The sequence below is a fragment of the Protomyctophum bolini genome, assembly GCF_963924005.1.
Source record: "Protomyctophum bolini genome assembly, chromosome: 9".
Taxonomy (NCBI): Eukaryota; Metazoa; Chordata; class Actinopteri; order Myctophiformes; family Myctophidae; genus Protomyctophum; species Protomyctophum bolini.
In genome coordinates, this window is record NC_137870.1 from 20,417,637 (window position 1) to 20,429,241 (window position 11,605).

General features: G+C 42.8%; 1 protein-coding gene across 2 annotated transcripts; it reads right to left on the reverse strand.

Annotated features, from left to right (window-relative positions):
* Positions 1 to 777: 777 nt before the first annotated feature.
* dqx1 (DEAQ box RNA-dependent ATPase 1) lies at positions 778 to 10,738 on the reverse strand. Of its 2 annotated transcripts, XR_013964603.1 has the most exons (13): positions 10,491 to 10,738; positions 8,256 to 8,614; positions 7,979 to 8,172; positions 7,180 to 7,636; positions 6,667 to 6,951; positions 6,456 to 6,555; positions 5,686 to 5,844; positions 4,559 to 4,750; positions 3,819 to 3,944; positions 2,964 to 3,154; positions 2,401 to 2,591; positions 1,123 to 1,912; positions 778 to 850 (listed from the first exon to the last, which is right to left on the reverse strand). XR_013964603.1 is itself a non-coding variant. In XM_080772232.1 (12 exons), exons 2-12 carry the CDS (start codon positions 8,553 to 8,555, stop codon positions 1,711 to 1,713), a joined length of 2,397 nt encoding a protein of 798 aa, XP_080628358.1. In that variant the 5' UTR covers positions 8,556 to 8,614; positions 10,491 to 10,738; the 3' UTR covers positions 868 to 1,710. The 2 variants fall into 2 exon arrangements, 1 of the variants encoding a protein (XP_080628358.1); XM_080772232.1 differs by lacking the exon at positions 778 to 850 and having other exon boundaries at positions 868 to 1,912.
* Positions 10,739 to 11,605: the final 867 nt, after the last annotated feature.

Consider the following 11,605-nt stretch of genomic DNA (forward strand, 5'->3'; position numbering starts at 1 on the left):
GGTCTGGTTCACTTGTCGTGTCGTCGTGTCTCTGAGTGGGATGAACGTTTGTGCAGTGCAGTGGAGTGAACGCAGTGTCATTCAAATTCCACAGTCACACGGTTAAAATAATAATCGTGTGAATACTAGTGTTTAGCTCTGATCCATAGCCCTAATGCCATCTGATGAACGCATTAGAGCTAGACCCAGTTTCTACTTTTCAACAAGTAGATGTCCTACTCGACATGTGCAGGTTCTCTAAATTCAATGGAATGGAAGAGTAGAGTAGGGACACGTACACATGATCATACAACCACTGCAGGAGTGCAGGTGTAGCCTACTGGTTATTATTGACTAGACTACCCCACTCAAAGAGGGTTTTGTTACTCACTTAGGTAAGTAAGCCTACATCTTAAAGATTTTGGTTACATAATATTCAAATAATGTAGTAAAATTGCTGTAATTGCACATAGCTAAGGCTATAATTTGGCATATTTTAATTTCATAAACTACAAAATATTCAGCTAAATCTGCTCTGCCCGAACATTCAATAATCTCAAATTCACCAGTTTTGTGAAAACTCACCCAAACTCCATAAAAAATACAAGGATACTAAAATCATCAATAATTTACTTTAACCTTTTACAGTGGAGTCAACTGGCTTCTATAGCAAATATACCTAGTTTTACGTGTTAGACATCTACAATCTATTGTACACTGTACTGACAGTACTTTGAGTACAAATCTTTGACCATTCATACTTCAATTGAGTGAAAACACAGAATCAAGGTCTTAATATAATACCCACATTTTATTCAAAAAGGTATCAAAGTGGACAGTGCTGGGATGTTGATCAAAGACCACAGTGAGCCTAGCCGCAATTTGCAACTCTGAGTTTTTTTTACAATGGGCTGAATCCAGAGTTGCACTACCCTCCATCAACTTCCTATGCAAGCGACACCAGATTGAAAGAGGATAATTCAAGCTTGGACTGCAGCTGCAAAGTTGGTGAGTTTAACGTAATTTAAGACCAGGAGATCACAAACCAAAAAACATGCATAGGAAGTTGATGGAGGGTATTGCAACTCTGGATTCAGCCCATTGTAAAAAAATCTAGAGTTGCAAATTGCGGCTACAGTGAGCCCTGATAATCACTTGTCCATCACTTGATCCGCTCTGTGAATGGACATTTGCATATCTAAGCTCATGCAAAAATGGTGTTCATTGAAGTGAGTGACACATCATCGTTTGCTGAACTTTGAAATATTCAGATGAAAAAGCTTATATATTAGATATATTCCCAATATATTATTGTTCTCCCAGCTTGGTTTTTAAACTCCCTTTGCAATCACATCAAAACCAATAAAACTTGAGATTGCCCATACAAACATTTGACTATTAAGAGGATGAACTGATAACACAATAAAGCAAGAGAAGAAGTTGTTGCATGCAGGATATTGCCATCTGTGTACCTGTGAACAAAATAAATTGAGAATGGAGAGGCATGAAACTAAGTGGGAATGATGAGTAGGCTGCTCCGACAAGATGATTACCTATTCTATTGGGTCAAACAGTTCAAAGGTTAAAGTCACAGTCAAGGCAAAGTCAAAATTACATAATCAGTCATATCTAAAGGAACAACCGATGAAGTTGCATTCAGGATTTGCAACCCCACCCCCCATGGCGTGTAATTGAAAACATAAAGAGTGTCTGTCATCACAAGGAACCTTCTCACTGGAGGACACAGATTTCGGGGCCATGGTTGAGTGTTTCTCCAGCCCGATCATGCTCTCCAGTTCTGTGGGAGTGCAGGTATTCATCTCGCTCAGAGTGCTCCTCCTGGTCCATACTGTGTCTCAGCTCCATTAGCAGAGCCTTGCCGTCACTGGAAGGAAGGTTCCCCAGGTAGTACTGAGGAGTCAGCTCTACAAGCCTACAGCAAGGAGAGAAAGACAAAATGAAGGAAGGTTCCCCAGGTAGTACTGAGGAGTCAGCTCGACAAGCCTACAGCGAGGAGAGAAAGAGAAAATGCTTGTTTATAAATGCAGTGTCATTACAATGGCAGCCCATTTCCACCACTGAATAGTAATAAAATACTTATTTTTTCCTCCTGCAATTGTGACTTGTATCACCGATTTCTTTGTCTCACAGTTGTTAGATGGGAAATTCAAAGAAAAACACAATTACGATATGAAGTTGCGATTGTGAGGGGGGAAAACACCTCAGTATTCTGAGAAACAGTATAGTAGGAATTGTTTAAAAAAAGAAAAGAGAGAGTGAGAGAGGGGGGAAAGAGAGAGAACTACATAGAGCTTGCCTTTAATTAGGGTTAACTCCAAGTACCCAGTCCAAACAAGGACAATGTATTGCAATGACAAAAGTGTCCCCTTAACAACATACTGTACTCAGGAGGAAACTCACATGTGCAGGTGGACTTCTGAAACGGTGCGGATACAGTTATCATGAGAGATGGTGAAGTCGTGATACAGGACCCAGGGAGGGGGGCTGGGGCAGGGCTGGCGACACAGGTAGGACGACGAAGGGTGGAGATGAGCCACATGACGGTGAGTTAATAAAACATAGTTCCCTGAGCCGTCCACATCATGGGCCACCTAATGCACACAACAGGACAGTAAAGAAAATCAGTTGAGGTCATTAAATCAAGCAGGATTAGCAAGTAAAGGATGGAGTTACACAATTTCAAGTTTGTTTTGATATTTTATTTTGAAACACCAAAACAAGCTTCAATGATGTTAAACGGAAGAACCTTGAATTATTAAACACTGAGTATTCATAATGTCTTGCTGCACTAGGACATTTCTTGATAGTATAATAAATACTAACCTGATTTAAAACATCCATTTATAAAGTAATCAAATAGTAATTAAAAAGGTAACCTTCCAACCCTTAATTAAAGTGAAATAACAGAATTAAATGGCTACAAAAATAAACAACATGAAGGATGAATATAATAGTCTGATTACTTTCAGGAATAACCCAGAGATGAGAGCCCGCTTGATGTTAGTGCAGTTGTCTTGGTAACCGAATGCAGGAGGCGATACAGGCAACTCGATTCGTTGCATCACTTCTAGCAGCTCCGCCCTGATTGTCACGGCCAATTGTAAGGCAGCAGGATTGAGGAAGTTTGTCGCACACCATGTCTCATCCTGATTATCTGTAATGTCAATATCACACAGACATATTATGACCATTGAGGTTAAATAAAGTACCGCTATAGCATTATACAGTATGCAGAAATATTGAATAATAATCATGAACACTTTAAAGGTCTTTAGAGTCATTCAGTAGCGCGTGTAACAGTCACTTGATGTTTGAATATTAGGCTTAATGTAGCCTGAGCTAACGTGTTAAGTTTCTGGTCTATAGGGGTGGGTCACGGCTGAGATTTGCGCACGCCCTGATTGGATCTCACCGATCTGTCCGTCAGCCCTGGCCACTCCTCTCCCACCTAGTGAAGCGCTACGTCACATCATTTGGAGCGACACCCACCCCGGAAGCGTTGACTCCCACTTCTAGACCAAGGCAGCCAATGCGTTCCTCCAGGCTTTCGGTATCGAGGCTAGGCTTAATGTGACTTTTGAAAAAAGTAAAAATTACATTGTATTAACAAGATAAGTAAATATATAAATAAATAAATTATATTTCATCTAGAAAAAGACCAATTTCTTTTTAGATTTAGATTACTTTAACCCGTTCAATCCAGGAAAGCGTGTGTGTGTGCGTGCATGTGTGTGTGTGTGTGTGTGTGTTTTTGTAAATTAACTTGATCATACTGAAGCTTTTCAGTGGATCAACCCAGTGTGCGTGCTCAAACATACGCTCTGTGAAGGCTTTGTAAATGTTAATGAGAGTCATGTGGTCGCCCTCTGTGTGCAGTAGAGGGCGTCGAATATTGGCTGCGGCCTCCTCTTTGTTTGGAGCTGGCTTGGCGAAGCAAGGTGGAGCTGGTGGGACACAGAGGACACAGAGTTAAGGTACTTTCAGATGGGCAGCGATTAACGTGTCTACTGTCTAGTAATTCATTTTCAATGAGACCTGTGTTTTTTTTCTACACGTGGAGAAGTTGAGGGGCAACAACGCAAGCGTATTTCCGTGGGCGCGGTCCTGTAAAATTGACTAGACCTAGATTGTGTTGAGCTTTTGTACGCTTGCGTTGTCGTGCCCCTCATGAGCAGACCTGTCGTTGATCCAGGCGACAACGTCTGCGTTAATTGATGCCCGTCTGAAAGTAGTAGTACCTTTAATGTGGTTCACATTGAGTCCATATTGCTGATCACATCATTTGATTGGACAAGAGATCAAATAATTTATAAGAAGAAAAACAAAACAAATAGTGTTGTCTCCTGCCTTTATTTTCTTCTTTCTAATGATTTGATCGGCCCAAAATATTGTGTTCATTGTCATGATTTGTCACGATCCGAGTTGGCTTTGTCCGCGGCGTAACCGTCTTTAAATAAATTAAATAAGAAATGCCTATGGGAGAATGCATTGGGTTTTCATTTCCTGGGCCACTCGTTTTTCTGAAAGGGGGAGGGACTGCGACGCTCTATTGTGTTACCTGTTAGCATGGCAGCGATGGTCAGCAGTTCATCCACACAGTCGTACTCGCAGGCAGCGATAACAGCCTTGGCCAGAGGGGGCGCTAACGGAAGCTCCGACATGATGATCCCCACCTCTGACAGATTCCCATCATCATCCAGAGCTGCCAGGTAATCAAGGTCCTCCAGAGCCTGCATTAGAGCCTCAGGGTCTAGACATACAACAAATACACGTTATGTAACACATTGGCAAGTCTGCCCTGTGACGTAATGGAGGACTACACCTGACTTGATATTTATGCATTATTTTCATTTTAATTGAGTGAGTAATACCATGAGTCAATGTCAGGCCCCCTTTACATGAGAACGGTGTCCATAGAAAATGGCAAAATAAAGTATCGTTTGCAGGGATCCGTTTAGACAACAACAGCGTTTTTGGGGGTTGAAAACGCAACCCCCGAAAACTCCTTCCAGAGTGGAAATCTTTGAAAAGGCTGTCTCCATGTGCAAAACGGTGAATCCGCAAAACGTGTGACCTCATGGCTCACAACGCTTATGTTTATTACATTGATGCAGAGCCGTAGACGATATTTGGTGCTCCCTCACTCCCTCATCCTACGAATACAAATGTAGTGACTAACGATGGTGAATGTAAACCATGATGAAATTGTAAACAAATTAACAAACAGCCTTGTTGTTATAGTAGAAAGGAAGTGGAAAGGAAGTGGTTCTACTACGCGTGCCTGGTCTATCTGGCAGCCCATCACCGCCACCTAGCAACCTGGCATGCACATAACAGAGTGTTCAATCATTGTTGCGTCTCTGTGTAACTGTAAAGGCTGTATAAAAAATGAGAACGCAACAGGACTTTGCTGTTTTCTCTGGAGACTGTTGTCGTGTGATACAATTCTCATGTCTGGGACCATAATCGACACTGGAGCGTGTACAACTGGAACCAAATGGTTAATTTAGTTCGATTTGTTAATTCTCAGAGTTACAGACCCATAAGGGTCCATGTGGACTCACAGTGGTCCCCGGGAGTCGGGACCCAACGTTGAGAAACAGTGGTGTACTCCATAATGACAGACCACTGCTAAAGAGAGTTTAGAATGAATATCCAGCCGAGATGGTAGCATCGTAAAGGTACCTGGTCTGTCCAGGAACTTGCACTGTCCCATGTCAGCGATGTCCAGTCTCTTGAGCAGCAGCACTAGGTGGCTGAGGTTCTCCTCTGCCACACCTGGACAGCGAGCTTCCTTCATTCCCTCCTCGTACAGTGACTTGGGGTATAGACGCAAACACAGTCCTGAAGAAAAGACATGAAAGGAGACTGGTATTAGACAACGAAATCCAGCGTGCTAATTGAACCCTGACAGGTCCATTTCTACACTCTCAGAGTTAAATGAACCCTATGAGCTGATTGTATATATTTTATACAGTTGAACGCAGCTGAACTGCAGCACCATGCATCTGCATTTCAAACATTTAAATTTGACTGTCCTGAGTTCCCCATAGTTTTGGTGCAAGCGTAACTTTCAAGCTTCACTTTCTTGTTTTGCAACAGAGATTGTCGACACCAAGCTGAACCATTTTATTATTAACAGGGACGTAGAGCCTTCGACCTTCGTCCTACTCCTCCTGCCCAACACTCCCCATTGATGTACACGGGCCAATTTTGTTCACATTGAAGCCATTGACAATGCCGGTTGCAGCACTGTGGATTCGAACCCACTTCATTATTTTGCTTCTCTTTCTGGAAACAATCCAAAAGATGGACTTGCACTGTTGCGGGTTCAAATCCAGATCCAGACAACCTTTGTCACTTCACATCTCCCTCTTAAAAAATTTAAATAATAATAAAGATGATTCTGACCATATTCCAATGTGGCTGCCAGAAAGCCATGAATTCTGACGTACCTGGCAGAGAACTGTTGACCCTCTGAGTGCGGATGTCTGCTTGGTGCTTGCTGATAGGCTGCAGGACCTGAGAATTTGCTCTTATTTGTGGATTGTAAACCTATTCAAATACATAAATAAGAAGTCATTTTTGAGCTGACTGCAATCATAGGGGGAAAAAATATTTTATTGCAATATAATTGACTTTAGTTATTGATATAAATGAAGTCACCGTTCTGAGCTGAAGGCCCGTGTCTATCACATAGCGGATACCCGTCAGAGAGAAAGACGCCTCAGCCAGGGTGTCTGAGAGAATAACCCTCCGTCTAAACCCTGATCCTGCTGGTTCTTCAGCACCGTTCGACTCCCCGAGGAGGCCAGCGTCAGGCTCCAGCTCATAGACTCGCTGGGTTGCAGCGCCCAGGCTGGCATGGAGGGGCACGATCTTCAATGGACCCAGCTGAGGACTTAGTGCTACAGACTCCTTCTCTAGCAGTAAACCACATTCTTCTATTTGCTGGTGTAAAAGGGATCAGATGAAGAGCCATTGTTGTTTATTCAACTGGTTTTTACTCTAACCTGGATTTTCAAATCCAGGACTTTTCAAATCAGTCCAAACATAACAACCCAACATGTATTAATTATTTCAAGCTAAAAGTTCACAATGCACCAAACACTTAATGAGCTTGTAGATTGTCTATTAAAAGAATAATAATAATAATTAAAAAGAAACATTGTACAGTACCTGTGTGCTTGCCAGGAACACCATCACATCTCCTGCCTCGCCCCTGCGATGCAAATCCAGCACAGTGTGACAGGCTGCAACCAAGGGTTCTCTCCCCTGTGGTGGCTCGCGGTAAACTATCTCCACCTCACGTGATCCCCCTAGTGTCCTTTCTGTTGTCTCCGTGTCCACCTCCCCTACCTGGTCCGTGTCAAGCAACTCTGTGCTTATAGTGTCCAGTGTGAGGACAGGGATGTCTGGCCCCAGGAATGTGGTGAGGCGGGGCAACAGTGTCGGGTGGCTGAGCAGGACCACACGGAGGTCGTGTGGCCTCTGACTGCAGACATCACAGAGCAGGCCGAGGAGGACATCGGTGGGTACGGTGCGCTCCTGAAGTTCATCCAGCACGAGCACGCCGTACTGCCGCAGTAGTGGATCTGACATCATCTCCTCCAACAGAATAGAGTCTTTGACAAATCTGAGTGCAAATCAAAGAGGAAAAATTAAGAGTAAACAATATAAAAAGATTTCATAATAAATAATATATACAGTAGTAAAACTCATTGTCGATTTGTTCATGCCGTGAGCTGGCATCTCTCTGATTGGTTCACATAAGTCCCTGGTTTTAAAAATGCAGAATTTTAGATCTAAGAAAAGAAAGAATGGGTACGATTATCATTTAATCATATACTAATTAATACGGTTATGTCTGGGGTGTTTTTAAATCAGTGTTAATAAAGTGTCATATATATGGTTGGATAGTTCCTTTAACATGCTGGTCTATCTTCTATGCGTCAAAATATTGATTATCCTTCCTAACCTGAGCAGAGTGTCTGGTGTACAGCTGTCGTCATGTGGAACCCTGTATCCCACCTCCAAACCCAGGCTCAAATCCATCTCATCAGCCACTCGCAGCGCCAGGCTCCCAGCCGCTACAGAATGTGGCTGAGAGCAGCACACTAGCCCCTGAGAGAACTCGTGGGACAAAGCATACTCTACACACCACTGGGGCACCTGGAGGAAGAGGAGGGGGACATTAGTTCAACCTGAGTGTAAATGCGGCCAGCAGGTATTCATCTTTAAACATCCTGTCCTACCTGGGTGCTCTTGCCGACGCCACTGGGTGCACTGAGCAGCACCATGCTGTGGTCCTCCAGGTGCTCTAGCAGACTGCGCTTAAGCTTCGAAACGGGCAACCGCTGCCTCTCTTCCAACAAGGCGTAGTAACGTGAGGAAAAGGGCAGGCCGTCATATGGGTTCACCTCCAGGTCTCCGAGATCCTCCTCCTCGCCGTCGTCGTCGAACTCCTTAGAGAGCAGGGACGAGACGGAGAGAGTGTCCAGAGGCCCGGGATGAGCCAGTGAAGTAGAGGTACTTGCTGGATGCAACGACATCATCGGCAGAGAAAATTAGAATATGGACGAAGGAAAAGCCTCACGGAGAGGCTTAAGATCACCTAAAAGAAAAATAGGAAAAGAATGAAATTAATTTGTTTCCAATTATTGAGTGATCACTCACAAACTTTCAACCTTCCAGTACTATTGCAGAGGTTCCCAACCACTCGTACTCCCTCTGGTGGTACACAGAGGGGTCGCCCCAAAAAGTGAAATTAAATATTTATATTAGTACAGGTAGTTCTTCTGAGTTCATCTGACCAAGCAATTGGTTGAAATAGGCTATCCAGCCGTGCTGGAATGGGCATGACAGCACACCTAGCCATTAATAGACGCTTTGAGAATTGATTAATCACATCGAAATTTCATCAGAGCAACAGCGATATTGGCTTAGGAATGGAACAAAATGGGCATGTATACGCTTCCTGTATTTTAACTAAATACATAATTCATATTTATTATGGTGTTGCCAAATATATATTTTTAGGCGGTACTCCAGTATAAAAAGGTTGGGAACCAATGCTCTATCGATTTGCATGTCTCCATCATGGTTGCCTTTGCAGGGAGCTCACTCCTGACTGAGCTGCATTTTTGCCTCAGGCGGCACATCATCTCAGGATGGCACTATATATCTCAATATTAGTAATTGAATATGTAGTACAACGTCTGAAGCTGAATATTGTAACATTTTAATAATTGCAGTATAATTAAATGCAGTAGAGACAAGAGACTGCTGTTGACAATTGGACCAATGACAGATATTAGACAGCTTAGTTAAATACTTAATTCTGATTGGTCAATCAAGCCAGACATCAATATTGTTGTATGTATTTTGTTCGTAAGTGGCTGTGTAAAAGCAGGATAATTTGTCTAGGTGCTGTATGGGGCAATTAAGGGACATTTTACTCTGAGAAAAACACTTTCTCTTCAAGTGGCAAAATTAGAGCACAGAACAAGGAAGGAAAAACATTCAGCATGAATGACAGTTCAGTATTTCCACAAATTACCAGTTTAAAATATTCTGGGCAGGAACCCCTTTTGTTGTTTTAACCCTTCAGGAGGAGAACCTGGTTCTTGTTGCTATGTACACTATATAGCAACATAACATTAAAAAAAAAGTGAATAAAATATAAGGCATTGCCCAGGTCGTATAACCAGCGTTTAGAAATAGTTGTGAGAAATGGAGTGAACGCAGAATGGGAGGAGGTTGCAGACCAGCAAAGAGTGAGTTGCAGTCACGCTGACTGAGGCTTGGATAAGAGCTGGGTAGACTCCTTAATATTGTTGAATTGTTCCGTTGTCTTGATTGATTCTTGTTCAGAATGAAAGGGATTTGGGGCCTGACATAGGCCTACCAACAAGGAGGACTGGACCTGTATTGATTAAATGCCATTAAAAAAAACACATGCCTCCTTTGGCAGTGAATATGGGATACAAAAATGGATTTACTCTATATTTCCGCATAGTGAATGACAGCCTTTGGTGTAAGGGGCAGAGATCACTGTTTCACAATAAGCCTTTTTACAACACTCTTTATCTGGTGGGCGACACAAGTGTGACTGTCAAGAGACTCCAGTGGGACAAATAAGCGCCAAAGCTCTGCCCTTATTATATGATCTCCTGTGATGTCACCACCAGTGACCGAGTCCATTGAAACTGAACGCGGCCGCGCACGACCTGGATCACGCAAATAATACATTCATCATTCATGCACGCGGACCAATGGGCGCTTTTCATCAGGATAGGGTGCAATTATTTCAGCAGTGACTGCAGCAGTCAGAACAGAACACGATAAATATGATAAACGTCATCAATGTTGTCTATGCATGCGTTGAAAACAGGCATTATTACAATTGTGGTGGTGAACATAGCAATGTACAGACAGGATAGATTGTGTCAGAACTCGGGACATCAAGACCCGGACAGTGATCATCATACCTCCGGGAGTCCGGGTGATGTCTTGTCTGTGTAGAAAACAAACAGTCGTGTGATGATCTCATCTGTTGTCATGTGACGTCTAGGAGAGCCATGACGGGAACAACAACTGGGTAATCTGTCCTTCACGCTCCCATTTGGTCATTCCCTGTGTGTCTGTGTAATTCACCAATGACCGCGATCCATTAAACGAACGAACCGATCATAATCGTTGATATTGTCAGGGTTTCCGCCATGTTTGTGCCGTGTCACACGCGTGACGCGTCGTGCGTGTCACAGTGGGGCAGGTGGAGTCCACAGTCGAATGGGTGGAGCTGCTGTGTATGTTGTTGTGACTGTATCCTGGGAACCAGATGAATTTGCTCTTCTCAGGTTTCATTTGCTCTGAATGATGCCAGGGGCTACGGTTTTCCCCCAGATGAATTAACCACATTCAACCTGGCGTCTATATATTTCGGGCATGTTATACGTGCAAATGCAATAAATTGTAAATACGACTGAAATTGCGTATATCTGTTGTCATATTCATTCATAACCATGTTAAAAATATATACGGCATCGAAACCTCCAGTAGTAGTTGCTAACGTTATTTCCCATTGGCTAGTGATATACATCTTTATCAGTTGGTTATTTTAGTTATCCCTTCACCTATTGGGAAGTGTGAATTTGATTTGTATTATGAAGTCAATATGCTCAATATTCTCTCATGTACCTACCCTACATAAATGTGTATTTATTTATAAAAACTTTATTTGATTTGCCTTTAACCAATTTACCTATTTCTAAATGAGACGTGACTCCTTTGTGGCAAGTTTCAGTTTTGGATACCAATTGTTTGTGCCCACTTATGCCCTTGGGATAGTTGGGCAGTTCAGTCAGGGGCAGGGCGCACTTACCAACTCAGTGTACTAGTAGCAGGCTTGTGTAACAAAGTCCTGGGAACTGATGGTAGGTGTGGCGCTCCACCTCAGCAATCCATCTCCCAGGGGTCAAGTGCATTGTCTTACTTGGCCTACTTAATTATGGTGTCAATACAGAACATATGAACAATAAAGAATATAGCCTACATGCATGTTTTTTTTTTTAACTTTCATTTTAATATAATAAACATTACAAAA